This window comes from Podarcis muralis, chromosome 10, assembly GCF_964188315.1.
Source record: "Podarcis muralis chromosome 10, rPodMur119.hap1.1, whole genome shotgun sequence".
Lineage (NCBI taxonomy): Eukaryota > Metazoa > Chordata > Lepidosauria > Squamata > Lacertidae > Podarcis > Podarcis muralis.
This window is the reverse complement of record NC_135664.1, coordinates 72,544,234-72,560,366: the sequence shown is the minus strand read 5'-3', so window position 1 is coordinate 72,560,366 and position 16,133 is coordinate 72,544,234. Positions and strand designations below refer to the sequence as shown.

Sequence of the window (16,133 nt, the reverse complement as noted above, 5' to 3'; positions counted from 1 at the left end):
ACTTAGTCTCCCTGGCAGTATCCCAACACAATGTTCTGTATAGATTATACTGTATAAAGAGTTTATATTGACATCACATTGTTGTACTTGGAGCAAGAGCAGGTTGTGGACTCTCCTCCTACCTTGGAGGTTTTTAAGCAGAGGTTGGATGGCCATCTGTCATGGATGCTTTAGCTGAGATTCCCACATTGCGGGGGGTTGGTCTAGATGACCCTCAGGGTCCCTTCCAACTCTATACAGTTCTATGGTTCTATTACTCGTTTCATGGGCCGTGGATCTTTTGGGGCCCTTGGAGTGAGGTGACTGGCTCTGCTCCCCCTTCCCACCCTCCATGCCTCGCTTACCCTGTCACTCGGGATCCCAGACAGACTCTCCAGGGTGCGGCTGAGCTCCTCCTGCTGCTCTCGCTGCAGGTCCACCAGCACCGCGACGGCATCGTCCTTCCATGTCCCCTCCGCCCCGCTGGCTCTCCCCGGCTCCTTCAGCATCTGGGCAATGGCCTCGCACAAGGCCGGCGACGGGTCCTCACTGCTGCGCTCTGTGGGGCAAGACAGGCAAAAGGCGAGGTGTTACGGGGAGAGGAAGGGAGACGAGTTTGCTTAGGGCTCTGTAGTGAACTTGGGGAATCCTGGTATGCCAAACGTTGGTTCACGCAGGAGTGAGGCATTGTGGGAGAGATAAAATTGTGGCCTTCTGGGGAATGGATGTTTAGCCTCACTTACGCTGGTGGCGCTGTCGGTTAAACCACAGAGCCTAAGGCTTGCTGATCAGAAGGTCAGCGGTTCGAATCCCCGGGACGGGGTGAGCTCCTGTTGCTCGGTCCCTGCTCCTGCCAACCTAGCAGTTCGAAAGCACCTCAAAGTGCAAGTAGATAAATAGGTACTGCTCCAGTGGGAAGGTAAACGGCATTTCCGTGCGCTGCTCTGGTTCGCCAGAAGTGGCTTAGTCATGCTGGCCACATGACGCGGAAGCTGTACGCCGGCTCCCTCAGCCAATAAAGCGAGATGAGCTATTGTTGCTGTGTGAGTATAGCTTTAGCTGGTTATATTTTAAGGTAAAGGTAAAGGGATCCCTGACCATTTGGTCCAGTCGTGGCCGACTCTGGGGTTGCGGCACTCATCTCGCTCTACTGGCCGAGGGAGCCGGCGTACAGCTTCCAGGTCATGTGGCCAGCATGACTAAGCCACTTCTGGTGAACCAGAGCAGCGCACGGAAACGCCGTTTACCTTCCCGCCAGAGTGGTACCTATTTATCTACTTGCACTTTGACATGTTTTCAAACTGCTAGGTTGGCAGGAGCAGGGACCGAGCAACGGGAGCTCACCCCGTCGCAGGATTCGAACCACCAACCTTCTTAATGGCAGGTCCTAGGCTCTGTGGTTTAACTCACAGCGCCACCCGCGTCCCAGATAGTTATATTTTACAAAGTTTTTAATTTTTGTTTGTAACCTTCTAAGAAACGTGCAACTTTTTGAGTAGCTTGTTCAATAAACTTGGAAAAGGACTTTTTTGTCTTTTCAGATCGTGAAGCTGAGGCTCCAATACTTTGGCCACCTCATGAGAAGAGAAGACTCCCTGGAAAAGACCCTGATGTTGGGAAAGATGGAGGGCACAAGGAGAAGGGGACGACAGAGGACGAGATGGTTGGACGGTGTTCTCGAAGCTACCAGCATGAGTTTGACCAAACTGCGGGAGGCAGTGGAAGACAGGAGTGCCTGGCGTGCTCTGGTCCAGGGGGTCACGAAGAGTCGGACACGACTAAATGACTAAAGGACAACAACTCTGTGCCTTTGCTCGCGGAAGCTAAACTGGTGCCTTGCCGTTTGGACACCTACCTGTTGAATTTCTGTCTGCGTCACGGTAAAGTGACTCAGGGCTGGGCAAACCTGGTAAATATTGAAGGGGGGTTCTCCTTCTTGAACCCCGTTCGAGGGTGGTCCGGGAACGGAGGTGGAGGCAGCTTTACCGTTTGGCTTGTGATTTGCAACAACTAGCAATCTCTCCCCTTTCCTGGCCAAGTCCTGCCGGTGTCTAGGAAGAATGGTTGGGGTGTGTGTGTGGATAGTCCAGCTCACTACAGGCTCCAACGGGCGAGGGGAGCGAGAGGCAAAAGTGCCAACAGAAAGTCAGAGCTGGTGTGCCGGACCAGCAGCTGGGAGTGACCAGGGTTCAAATCCATGCTCCCCCAACCAGCTGGCAGTTAGAAGGACAAAAGCCAGAGTTGAGTGTGTCTGAGAGCTAGGAGCTGATAGGAGGCTGCTGGCTGAAGCCTCTACAGGAGTGGACATGCTTGATTTCTACTTGAATCTAAGGCTGTGGCCGTGGGAGAACTTTTTGGGGTGGTTGTGTGTGTGTGTTTCATTAAATTTTCTGTTTTACAATTTAAAGTGCAGTATTTTGCAGATGACACAACCTTGATGGCAGAAAGTGAGGAGGAATTAAAGAACCTTTTAATGAGGGTGAAAGAGGAGAGCGCAAAATATGGTCTGAAGCTCAACATCAAAAAAACGAAGATCATGGCCACTGGTCCCATCACCTCCTGGCAAATAGAAGGGGAAGAAATGGAGGCAGTGAGAGATTTTATTTTCTTGGGCTCCATGATCACTGCAGATGGTGACAGCAGTCACGAAATTAAAAGACGCCTGCTCCTTGGGAGAAAGGCGATGGCAAATCTAGACAACATCTTAAAAAGTAGAGACATCACCTTACCAACAAAGGTCCGTATAGTTAAAGCCATGGTTTTCCCGGTAGTGATGTATGGAAGTGAGAGCTGGACCATAAAGAAGGCTGATCGCCGAAGAATAGATGCTTTTGAATTCTGGTGCTGGAGGAGACTCTTGAGAGTCCCATGGACTGCAAGAAGATCAAATGCATCCATTCTTAAGGAAATCAGACCTGAGTGCTCACTGGAAGGACAGATCGTGAAGTTGAGGCTCCAATACTTTGGCCACCTCATGAGAAGAGAAGACTCCCTGGAAAAGACCCTGATGTTGGGAAAGATGGAGGGCACAAGGAGAAGGGGACGACAGAGGATGAGATGGTTGGATAGTGTTCTCAAAGATACAAACATGAGCCTGACCAAACTGCGGGAGGCGGTGGAAGACAGGAGTGCCTGGCGTGCTCTGGTCCATGGGGTCACGAAGAGTCGGACACGACTAAACGACTAAACAACAACATTTTTCACTCCATAAGATGCACCTGACCATAAGACGCACCTAGTTTTTAGAGGAGGAAAGGGGGAAAGCCCCATTTTTTGAGGATCAGCTCAAAGTTGTTGAGCTTACTTTGCAAAGAGGAAAAAAATCCTGTTTTTATGGGGTTCAACTCACAGTTCTGCAGCTTCTTTAGGAAAGGAAAGAGAGCCGTTTCTACAGTTTCCAGACAGTCCCATGTCGCTGGGGAAACAAACAGCCTCTGTCTGCAGAACATTCAACAATGGAGGCCTGGGCAGGAGCCAGCAATCGACCGCGCATTCGCTCCATAAACCACACAGACATTTTCCCTTACTTTTTAGGAGGAAAAAAGCATGTCTTGTGGAGCAAAAAATACGGTACTCCTTTTTACATCTTAAGATTGTTCTCTTTCCATGGTTCATTCTGCAAATCATAAATCCCTGCATATTTTACAAAAACTATACCATTCAGTATTCCATTATCGCATCCATCAAAACTTATTTACACTGTTGAAGTTATCTTAATGCTCATTTAATCTTAAAAAGACCGGAGACCTTTTTATTAGGAATCATGACAACAGAAATGAAGAAGGTTAGACCACCATTCATGTATGCCACAACTGCAGCCAGGATTCTAATTGTGAGAAATTGGAAGAGCGAAACCATCCCTTCGGGCAAGACAGGGAGGTGAGTCACCGGGGGATCAGGACCGGCTGTTACCCCATCAGAGATAAAAGGCGGTCAGACCCCGCCCCAGGTTGCGGGACCAACATTGCTGCTTGCTGGAACCTACCTGAGACCCTGTGTCTGACCTAGCCTGGTTTTCTGCCTTGGCCCTGTTGGACTGACTCCTCACGGAATCCTTGGATTCGGGAGGACCTGAACTGCATGGCTCGGGTTAACCCCCGGGCCCAGCACAATGTGTAAATAAAGCCATATATCCTAAAGACACCACAGTCTCCACTGTCCCTCCTTCCAAGGAAAGCAAACCTGGGTAAGCGCTTGGTTTCTCGCTCTCTCTCACTCAGTGGATTTGTAACTGGCTGACTGACCGAACCCAAAGGGTGCTCATCAATGGCTCCTCTTCATCCTGGAGAAGAGTGACTAGTGGGGTGCCACAGGATTCTGTCTTGGGCCCGGTCTTATTCAACATCTTTGTCAACGACTTGGATGACGGACTCAAGGGCATCCTGATCAAATTTGCAGATGACACCAAACTGGGAGGGGTGGCTAACACCCCAGAGGACAGGATCACACTTCAAAACGACCTTGACAGATTAGAGAACTGGGCCAAAACAAACAAGATGAACTTTAACAGGGAGAAATGTAAAGTATTGCACTTGGGCAAAAAAAATGAAAGGCACAAATACAAGATGGGGGACACCTGGCTTGAGAGCAGTACATGTGAAAAGGATCTAGGAGTCTTGGTTGACCACAAACTTGACATGAGTCAACAGTGTGACGCGGCAGCTAAAAAAGCCAATGCAATTCTGGGCCTCATCAATAGGAGTATAGCATCTAGATCAAGGGAAGTAATAGTGCCACTGTATTCTGCTCTGGTCAGACCTCACCTGGAGTACTGTGTCCAGTTCTGGGCACCACAGTTCAAGAAGGACACTGACCAACTGGAACGTGTCCAGAGGAGGGCAACCAAAATGGTCAAAGGCCTGGAAACGATGCCTTATGAGGAACGGCTAAGGGAGCTGGGCATGTTTAGCCTGGAGAAGAGGAGGTTAAGGGGTGATATGATAGCCATGTTCAAATATATAAAAGGATGTCATATAGAGGAGGGAGAAAGGTTGTTTTCTGCTGCTCCAGAGAAGCGTACACGGAGCAATGGATCCAAACTACAAGAAAGAAGATTCCACCTAAACATTAGGAAGAACTTCCTGACAGTAAGAGCTGTTTGACAGTGGAATTTGCTGCCAAGGAGTGTGGTGGAGTCTCCTTCTTTGGAGGTCTTTAAGCAGAGGCTTGACAACCATATGTCAGGAGTGCTCTGATGGTGTTTCCTGCTTGGCAGGGGGTTGGACTCGATGGCCCTTGTGGTCTATTCCAACTCTATGATTCCTTCCATTGCTGTACCTGCTCCCAAGGAGGTCGGCTGCTTTCTGCCAAGGCCTCTTTCCTGGGCACCCTCTGGCTCAGCAAGAGCCAACAAGATCTGGATCAGGCAGGATCTGTCCCTCTGTTGCTGCAGCAGCAGGCGGTCCAGCAGCACCTGCTATGGGGCGAGAAGGAGAAACACACATGGCCTCCCTGGCCCCACATCTACAGTTCTATTGTTCTACGAATGCGCTACCCGAGCCCCGGTGGCAAAAGCAAGGGGAGGAGGTTTCCATACTGGGGGCCACATTCAGCCAGGTCCAAAGGCCCTGACCTTGGATACGTAAAACAGCTGTGTATCTGAAGCAAGTTTCTTGTTTTGTGTGCCTTTTTCCATCTCGCCTTAATTCTGGCAGCGTTATTCAAACAGGGCAACCTGCCTCCTTTTAAAAACAGCCCCCTTCTTTTGTGGGGATGTTCAGGGAGACAGGAGAGGATATATTGTTTAATAATATCCTTCCTAACTTGTGCTAGTAGCAAGTTCCTTTACTTAGCAGAGTTTACATTCGCCGTTTAAATGCACAAGCTGCTTCTCAGTATTAGGATTCCTTGTCATCCCCTTTTCTCCCCCTTAAAAAGAATAGACACGACTTAATCTTCTGCAAAGTATATATAAAAGAAGTTTACTCACACATTCAGTTCACAGATGGATCCCTGACGGCAGACTTAGCTACAGAGTATATACATGTGGAATCTACCCCATATGGGGATAGTCCCTTTGTGCATCTCTAGCTAAAAAGCTGCTGGTCCTACGATGGAGAGGAAGTCAAAAGAGAGAGTGTGCAGCGTGCCCTGTCCTTTTGTGTTACCTGGGCAGGTAAGGTCACGCAACCTCTAATCACATGCAGAGGAAGTTTGTCCCAGCTCAGGAGGAAACAGGAAGTTTTCTACTGACTGGAGGAAACATTTCCCTGCATGTCCACTCTAGGAAAACAAGGAATGTTGTACTTGACTGCTATCTATGTGTCATACCCACATCTTTGCCAAAGGGGTTTGCAAAAAGTAAAGCACAACTTTATTGCTGGGCTGTGAAAAATGCGCAGCTTAAAGGCTCCTGCCATCCCAGCCTACCGGGAGGAGTGTGCCTGCCGCCTCTCTGAAGGATACACTGTTCTTCAACCTGTTGTATCACTGCATTGGTCATGAATGGCGCGTTTGACCACTCCCTGGGCAGTTTCCTAGCAGAATGTCCTCCTCGGAAAGGGATGTGCCCGTTTTCTCTCTGTATGAGTAACAGCTCTGGGCTTGCCTCGTTCCATTTGCAGGCACGCACAGATCAGCGACTCATGAGGAAGCAGAGAAGGGGCTCTTCTAAAGGCAGGAAGCTGACAGCCACACTTGGGCCCTTTGTCTGCTATTCCATGTTCCACTTCGCCTCTAGTTGGCAAGCACCAATATCTCATTTAGCTGATCATCCTGGTTTTACCGCCATCAATCTTCCTGGCGCAGGTTTGGCCTCCTGCCATGCCGATGCTGGTCCACTCCCTGCGGCAAGCCGCAGTCGAGCCAACTCCAGGTGCCGGGCTCCGGGTTCGATGGGCTGCGAGTCCCAAAACCTGCCAAAGGAAGAGTCACACGGAGTCAGCCTTGAATAGGAGCTGCTTGTCGTGATCTGAATTAGCATCTAAGCTGCTTGCCTTAGCTATGATTCCTGCATTGTAGCAGGGCTGGGTCCCTTCCAAGTCTAAAAGTCTATTATTATTATTATTATTATTATTATTATTATTATTATTGATTGATTTACTGCTTACCTACCAAATCAGCTTTTTAAGTGGTTCACAACTATAAAAACAATCCGTAATTAAAATACACAACACCATTGAGACGTTCTCCCTGCTTGCTTGTGTTGGCCACCCTGCACCCTCCCGGGAAGACCTGGGTAGACCCACTAAGGCCACCCGCCCCCCAACCACGGGCTTGTTGGGAAACTGTGTACTTGCAGCTACTCACACAGAGTCAGTTAAGGTTTGGCAGACAGCCAGAAGGCAATCTGAAGGAGTAAGTCTGCCTGGTGATAACAGAGGCATGGAGACAGCTCCCTGATTGGTCAAGCTCTCTCAAGGGTGTGATAATTAATGGCCTACTAAGTGGGATGTGTTACTTCAGAGCTCAGTGTTCAGAGTTCTGTGTGTCAGCGTAGGAGTTGTGAGTCGTGTCAGAGAGAGCTAGCAAAAGATCCATGCTCTGTTCCTGTAAATAGTCCATTGTATATAATAAACACCTAACTACAAGTTCCTGGTCCCTGCTTTGTCTATCCTGTCTGCAGCCAAGTCGCCAATTGTTTCCGTGGATTCTGCGCTTACTCTGCTAGGTCTGGCTAAGGTCCTGCAACTAGTCGGAAAGTTGCGAAACACCAAATAGGTTTGGCCAATAGGGCTCACCTTTCTCCCAAGAACAGCTCTATCGCAAGCAGAGCAGCTGGGAACGACGCCTCCTGGTGGACGAGCTCTGTCTGTGCATGCAGATGTAACAGTTGGCGCGAGGTTTCTGGGTTGCTGCAGAGAGAGGGGGGCAGCATAGGGGATCCTTTACCTCAGTGTTGCCTGCACTGAGGTGCCATTTGGGATCGAACCTGCAACCTTCTGCATGGGCCTCTGGCGCTCTGCCACTGAGCTATGGGCCTTCACTTAATGGGAAGGCAAGTCAGGGCCTTGATCCATCTCGCTCTGTACTCTCTACACCAACTGGAAGGATCAGCACAGTTGTCCCTGAAATATAAGTCTGGGGAGTCTCTTTCTCTCTAGTTCCATGCCTTGAGGTGATGTTTTGCATGCATCTAGGCTGCATCAACAGGGACACGGGTGGTGCTGTGGTCTAAACCACAGAGCCTAGGACTTGCTGATCAGAAGGTCGGCGGTTCGAATCCCCACGACGGGGTGAGCTCCCGTTACTCGGTCCCTGCTCCTGCCAACCTAGCAGTTCGAAAGCACGTCAAAGTGCAAGTAGATAAATAGGTACCGCTCTGGCGGGAAGGTAAATGGCATTTCCGTGCGCTGCTCTGGTTCTCCAGAAGCGGCTTAGTCCTGCTGGCCACATGACCCGGAAGCTGTACGCTGGCTCCCTTGGCCAATAAAGCGAGATGAGTGCCGCAACCCCAGAGTCGGCCACAACGGGACCTAATGGTCGGGATCCCTTTACCTTTACCTAGGCTGCATCAACAGGGACGCGGATGGCACTGTGGGTTAAGCCACAGAGCCCAGGGCTTGCCGATCAGAAGGTCGGCAGTTCAAATCCCTGTGACGGGGTGAGCTCCTGTTACTCGGTCCCTGCTCCTGCCAACCTAGCAGTTTGAAAGCATTTCCGTGCACTGCTCTGGGCTGCATCAACCGAAGTCTAGCGTCCAGATCAAGGGAAATAATAGTCCCACTCTGTTCTGCCTTGGTCAGACCACACCGGGAATACTGTGTCCAGTTCTGGGCACCACAATTTCTGAAGGGTGTTGACAAGCTGGAAGGTGTGCAGAGGAGGGCGACCAAGATGATCAGGGGTCTGGAAACCAAGCCTTATATCAGATTATCCTCCACCAGGGCCAGGGCCTTCTCAGTCATGGTTCCGACCTGGTGGAATGCTCTGTCCCACGAGACCAGGGCCCTGCAGGATTGAACTTCTTTCTGCAGGGCCTGTAAGACAGAGCTATTCCGCCTGGCTTTCAATTTGAATTTAGCCTGATCTTTTATTCCCCTTCCTTCCCTCCCCTCCACTTTTTATGAAGATTCCCCGCTCTGGGATCCCACAGCTAATTCTCCCCTGGTCTACTTGCTGGCCCAAATAGGACTAATTTAGCCAGCTAGCCCTGGTGATCATCTAATGTTTATTGGATGGATTTCCCCCCTAAATTGATTTTTGAATTCTGAATTTATCGTTATTCACGTTTCATACTGTATTTTATGCTGTTTTTTCTTGCCTCAATTAAGTGTTTTAAATTTGTTGTTAGCCGCCCTGAGCCTGGTTTTTGAACCGGGAAGGGTGGGGTATAAATAAAAATTTATTATTATTATTTACTTCCACGGGGGAGGAAGCTGATTCCCCGAACCCTAACACATTGTGAGGAGCGCTTGAAGGAGCTGGGTATATTTAGCCTGGTAAAGAGGAGACTGAGAGGAGATATGGGAGTCATCTTCAAATATCTGAAGGGCTGTCACAGGGAAGAGGGAGCAAGCTTCTTTTCTCCTGCGCTGGAGGGTAGGACTCGAATCCGTGGCTTCAAGTTACAAGAAAGGAAATTCTGACAGGAAGAACTTTCTGACAAAGCTGTTCCTCAGAGGAATGGACTCCCTCAGAAGATGGTGGGCTTTTCTTCCTTGGAGGTTTTGGAACTGAGGTTGGGTGGCCATCTGTCAGGGATGCTTGAGCTGAGATTTCTGCATTGCAGGGGGTTGGACTAGATGACCCTTGGGGTCCCAGCTCTACAATTCTACGATTCTATGCAGAAGGTCACCGGTTCAGGCTCCAGCATCACCACAACGGAGCTGAGAAAGGCCCACAAGATTGTGGGATGTGAAACACAAGAGCAGTCAAGTACAACATTCCTAGAGTGAACATGTTTACACATGGGGAGGAATGTTTGTCCAGCCAGCAAGTCAACTTCCTGTTTCCTTCTGGGCTGGGACAGACTTCCTCTGCATGTGACTAGAGGTGGACGTGGCCTCACCTGTGCAGGTAACGACAAAAGCACAGGGCAGCCATCTTTCTTTGACTACATGCATCGAAGAAGCAACATCTGCTTAGCCAATGATGCTCTCTTGGCTTCTTTTTATACTTCTATAAAAGTATAAAAGAGTTTACTCACTCACATTCTGTTCACAATTGGCTTCTGGCCAAGAGAGGACAAAGGGACTGTCTCCTTATGAGATAGTTTCCAGGTGTGTGTTACTTTTCTAAGCTAAGTCTGCCTTCTGGGATCCGATTGTGAACAGAATGTGAGCGAGTAAACTCTTTTTATACTTTTATAGAAACTGTGCCGTGTCTTATCTTTTATGCGGGAATAAGGGGGAAATACCAGAACAGTTATTATAGAGGCTTTGCCAACCCTGAGCAAACACATCCGCTGTGAGATTAAAAAGGGGAATGTTACTCTGCTAAAATTGTGAACTTGTTAACACAAGTTGGAAAGGCTGTAATCGAACAATATATCCTCTCCTGCATCCCTGAACATTCCCACAAAGATGACATGGAAAACCAACTCAACACTTTCTGCTCTGGAGACATGTCCCTCTTCCAAACCTCACCTGCCGCCCTGGAGGTGCCGGTGGGTCAGCAGAGCCGCTGTCTCTGCCTGCCTCCTGCGCCGCAATTGCAGGAGGGCATGGGCGGCTGTGCCCTCTGTGACCGAGGGGTCGAGGGGTCCCCCGTTGGTGTCGCCCACCTTCGGTGCCCCAGATCTGGTGAGCAAAAAAGGTCGTGCAAAGTTGGAAGGGTCAGGAAAGATAAAAGAAAACGCTTCTTTGTTCGGCGCAGAGTTAGCCTGTGGAACTCTCTCCCACAGGAGGGATTAGACACATTAATAGTGCAGAGGGCTAAGAATGGCTGCGGGCTATGCTCTTCCTGAAGTAATAATGTTTCCTAATCAGAAGGTCGGCGGTTCGAATCCCCACGATGGGGTGAGCTCCCGTTGCTCGGTCCCTGCTCCTGCCAACCTAGCAGTTCGAAAGCACGTCAAAGTGCAAGTAGATCAATAGGTACCACTCCGGCGGGAAGGTAAACGGCGTTTCCATGCGCTGCTCTGGTTCGCCAGAAGCGGCTTAGTCATGCTGGCCACATGACCCGGAAGCTGTATGCCGGCTCCCTCGGCCAGTAAAGCGAGATGAGTGCCGCGACCCCAGAGTCGGCCACGACTGGACCTAATGGGCAGGGGTACCTTTGCCTTTACATTCTGCATGGACTAGTTGGATGGCCACATGTGCAAATGGCTTGAGATACCTATTAGGTCCATCAATTACCATATAGCACATATTCCACACACAAAACAGTGACAATTTTTTGTGGACAAAGGACAGCTGGACATAGAAAGGGCTCCATTACCTTCAGGAGCTGAGGCCCTCATCAGACCTAAATCTGGCCCTGGTGCCCATGCCCCCAGCTGGACTTTCACACATGTACTGAGCGCACCTGACTTCGTGCTGCGCCCCAGGCAGGCTGGAGAGGGGCAGGATACTTCCCTCGCGTAGGCCGAAATCCACCAGGGTCTCCAGCTCAGAGAGCTTGTCCTCTTTCGCGGCCTGAGACAGGGAGGTCCAAACCGGATGCCCTGCAGTGGGGAGGAGAGAGAGAGAGAGAGAGAGAGAGAGACTCTAAGTCTACATGTTCAGGGGGCTTCGACGTGTTGACCATCGATATCCCTCCCAACTCTACAATTCTATGTAGCTGTTACATGGGCAAAACTACTAGAATGCCCATATTACGCAAATCCAGTTGAAAAAATGCGTAAACATAATAGGCTGTATAATAACAATTGTGAAATTATTTACTAGAAACTACTTCTCAAAATTAGGGACGCAGGTGGTGCTGTGGGTTAAACCACAGAGCCTAGGGCTTGCCGATCAGAAGGTCGGCGGTTCGAATCCCCGTGACGGGGTGAGCTCCCGTTGCTCGGTCCCTGCTCCTGCCAACCTAGCAGTTCGAAAGCACGTCAAAGTGCAAGTAGACAAATAGTTACCGCTCTGGCGGGAACGTAAACGGCGTTTCCATGCGCTGCTCTGATTCGCCAGAAGCGGCTTAGTCCTGCTGGCCACATGACCCGGAAGCTGTACGCCGGCTCCCTCGGCCAATAAAGTGAGATGAGCGCCGCAACCTCAGAGTCGGCCATGACTGAACCTAATGGTCAGGGGTCTCGTTACCTTTACCTTACTTCTCAAAATTAGATACAGCTTCTCATAATGTCAAAATCAACATCGTGACATAACATATTAAAATATAGCTTATTCAGTTGACATCTGAGTCCAGTACGTACAAAATGCTGGCACTTATTCGTGATAGATTTGACCATGACTGAAAATCTATCACGAATAACTTCCGTGTAGCTGTTATATACAGTGACGAACCACGCAAGGCTGATGGAGCCCCTTGAGGCGAAACAGGGGAATATCCAGGAATCCTGGTCTTGTCTGCCTGTGCCAGCATCTACCAGTGTCAGTATTCAAAAGATTTAATGTTGTAGTCTTCTAAGGAATAGGTCAGACAGAAAAGGACAAGAGAAGATGAACAAATTAGAATACGAATGTACTATGGGACTGACTTTTCCCAGTAGTGATGTATGGAAGTGAGAGCTGGACCATAAAGAAGGCTGATCGCCGAAGAATGGATGCTTTTGAATTCTGATGCTGGAGGAGACTCTTGAGAGTCCCATGGACTGCAAGAAGATCAAACCTATTCATTTTGAAGGAAATCAGCCCTGAGTGCTCACTGGAAGGACAGATCCTGAAGCTGAGGCTCCAAGACTTTGGCCTCCTCATGAGAAGAGAAGACTCCCTGGAAAAGACCCTGATGTTGGGAAAGATGGAGGGCACAAGGAGAAGGGGACGACAGAGGACGAGATGGTGGGACAGTGTTCTCGAAGCTACCAGCATGAGTTTGACCAAACTGCGGGAGACATTGGAAGACAGGAGTGCCTGGCGTGCTCTGGTCCAGGGGGTCACGAAGAGTCGGACACGACTAAACAACTAAACAACAACGGGACTGACAAAATGGGAATTGCATTTTGTAAATACTGGACTTGGTGGTCAACTGAATAAGCTATATTTTAATACATTATGTCACAATGTTGATTTTGACATTATGAGAAGCTGTATTTAATTCTGAGGAGTAAGGTAAAGGTAAAGGTACCCCTGACCGTTAGGTCCAGTCACGGACGACTGGGGTTGCGGCGCTCATCTCAGTTTACTGGCCGAGGGAGCTGGTATTTGTCTGCAGTTTTTCTGGGTCATGTGGCCAGCAGGACTAAGATGCTTCTGGCAAACCAGAGCAGCGAAAGGAAACACCATTTACCTTCCTGCCAGAGTGGTACCTATTTATCTACAGTCATACCTCATGTTATGACCACTTCATGTTATGTTCTTTCAGGTTACGTCCCGCGGAGACCCAGAAGTACTGGAAAGGGTTACTTCCAGGTTTCGCCGCTCGCACATGAGCAGATGTGCAAAATGATGTCACACGCATGAGCAGAAGCGGCGAATCGCAACCCGTGTGTGCGAAGCCGCGCCGCTACGGGTTGCGTTCCTTTCATGTTGCGAATGGGCATCTGGAACAGATACCGTTCACAACCAGAGGTACCACTGTACTTGCACTTTGACATGCTTTTGAACTGCTACGTTGGCGGGAGCTGGAACTGAACAATGGGAGCTCACAATTTTGAGTAGTTTCCAGTAAATAACTTTACAATTGTTATTATACAGTTTATTACGTTTACGTGTTTTTTCAATGTGATGTTACATGGGCTTCATCTTTTAGCTTTATCTCTATATTAATCATTTGTTCAGTGTTTATAACTGAGAATTTTAGCCCTTTGAACTGCTTTATGTTTTTACAATCATGTGGCGTATACATTTCACTAAAATAAAAAATCCACTTACCTAGTCGATCACCACATCTTGGTGGCCCTTTCTCTTAAGCGAGGGGATGTCTGGACATCCAGCGTATTGGCTTGCACTTCCCTTGCTGCCCCCTTCCCCAGATGCAACTCCTGCTCTGCCCCACTGCTGTGCCCCACATTCTCACCATAGTGTGAATGCAACATCTCAGCGCACAGTTTCCTCTGGAGAACCCTGTATTTCTGCTCCAGCGCTGCCAGCATCCCGGAAGCCTCCTCCGCAAGCAGGGTGCTCAGACCCCCAGAGTCCCACCTGTGGCAGAGAGAAGGGGTCAGAATCGGGGGACGAAAAGCCAACTGGTTCGTCCCCAGCTGGACATCTCCCTCTCAACCTTGCTGCTGCAGAGATCCATCGACCTCTGCTCCTCAGACGTGCGTCTGTGACTCAAGCCGAGCAGCCTTGAGCACACATTACTCAGCAGCGTGAACTGCACAACAGATCAGGCCCAAGGCATGGATACGATACTAAACTACGCATTTATTATACATAAATCAAGACAAAGAAAACATGGCATCTCTCCTTGCCGTCTTCTCTGAGACAGACCCAAAACAAAAGCGATACAGAGCGGAAGTTCCGCTCCCAGACTCCAGCAATCTGTGCTGGAATGTAAACAGACATGTGACATGCAATAATCCCACACATCTGCAGCTCGGGGGGAGTGTAATCCCAACAGAAGGCACCTGCGTTGCTGTTCTGAGACCTTGCCCCTCTTGCAAAGGCATATATGTGCCTTGCAAGGGATGCCCTCTGCTTTGACACTGGCATGAGTGAGAAAGGCATCATTGAAGGGCATTTTGCATGCTGGCAGTCTCGTAATGGGAGGTGACAGGAGAGCCATCTTCCAATATCAGAAGAGATGCCCTATGGAAGATAGATCAAACTTGTTTTCTTCTGCTCTGGAGGGTAGGACTCGAACCAATGGATTCAGCTTACAGTGGTATCTTGGTTCTCAAATGCCTTGGTACAAAAACAGCTTGGAACCCAAACCCAGAAGTTTGTGTACCGGTTTGCGAACTTTTTTCAGAAGCCAAACATGCTCTGATTTGAGTGCCACACTTCCAATTTGACTGTTACGCTGAGATCTCTCTGTTTTTGCTATTTATTTCACGTTTTTGTTTTCGCGGCTCTTTTTGTTTTGTTTTTGTGACTGAGTGGAACCCAGTTCAGCTACTGATTGATTGATTGATTGATTGATTGATTTTGTGACTGCAGTACACTACTGTTTTCGTTTTATGGATCAATGGTCTCGTTAGATGGTAAAATCCATGTGAAAATGTTGTTTTAGGGGTTGTTTTTAAAAGTCTGGAACGGATTAATCCGTTTTGCATTATTTCTGTGGGAAAGCGCGCCCTGGTTTTGAAACACTTTGGTTTCAGAACGGACTTCCGGAACAGTTTGAGTTTGAGAGCCAAGGTACCACTGTACAAGGAAGGAGATTCTAACTCAAAAGCAGGAAGACGTTTCTGGCAGCAAAAGCTGTTTGGCAGTGGAACAGACTCCCCAAGGACTTGGATGGTAGCAGACTCTCCTTCCTGGGAGGTTTTTGGACGGCTGAGATTCACGGTCTCTTCCGACTCTACAGTTCTACAATTCCAAACCATTTTGTGGTTGCTTTTGAAAAAGCCAAACGGGATATAATTTCCAGTAAATAAAACAAAATAAATAAGGCTGTGATCCTCTACAAAAGCCACCAGGGAAAGGGGGGAGGCTCAAAAGGTATCCACATGGTGCTCAGAGAACAATCTGCACCTAAACATTGGCAAGACAAAGGAGATGGTGTTGGACTTTCAGAGGAAGAGAGGGGAGCTAGCCCCGTTGTATATCGGGGGAGGGGGGGCTGTGTGGAGAGAGTCTCTTTCTTTAAATTCCTGGGAGTCCATCTTAGTGAAGACCTTACTTGGAAGGTCAATACAGCTCAGGTGGTTAGGAAGGCCCAACAGAGACTTCATTTCCTTAGGGTCTTGCAGAAAAACAATGTTAGTCAGCAACTGATGATTTCCTTCTACCGGTCCACAGTAGAAAGTGTTCTCTCATACTGTATTACGGTGTGGTACGCTGGTTTGACAGCCGTGGACAGAAAGTCCCTACAGAGGGTGGTGAAGACAGCACATGATATCATGGGTTGTCATTGCATGTTATCACAGGAGATGTTGCCTCAGAAGAGCAAGGAACATTCTCAGGGATGACTCAAACCCTGGCCATCACCTTTTAAATCTCCTGACCTTGGGCAGGAGATATAGAAGCATGATAAGCCACACCAACAGGTTAAAG

General features: G+C 48.9%; 1 protein-coding gene across 1 annotated transcript in view; it reads right to left on the bottom strand.

Moving 5' to 3' along the window:
- LOC114605746 (uncharacterized) overlaps positions 1–16,133 on the bottom strand; it is a 42,980-nt gene that overhangs the window by 19,095 nt on the left and 7,752 nt on the right. The window contains exons 7-13 of the mRNA XM_077935613.1: positions 13,990–14,114; positions 11,386–11,524; positions 10,506–10,658; positions 7,659–7,772; positions 6,704–6,833; positions 5,257–5,395; positions 345–559 (exon numbers count right to left, since the gene is read on the bottom strand). Of these exons, the coding sequence (XP_077791739.1) occupies positions 345–559; positions 5,257–5,395; positions 6,704–6,833; positions 7,659–7,772; positions 10,506–10,658; positions 11,386–11,524; positions 13,990–14,114 (1,015 nt within the window). The remainder of the gene's footprint in view (positions 1–344; positions 560–5,256; positions 5,396–6,703; positions 6,834–7,658; positions 7,773–10,505; positions 10,659–11,385; positions 11,525–13,989; positions 14,115–16,133) is intronic.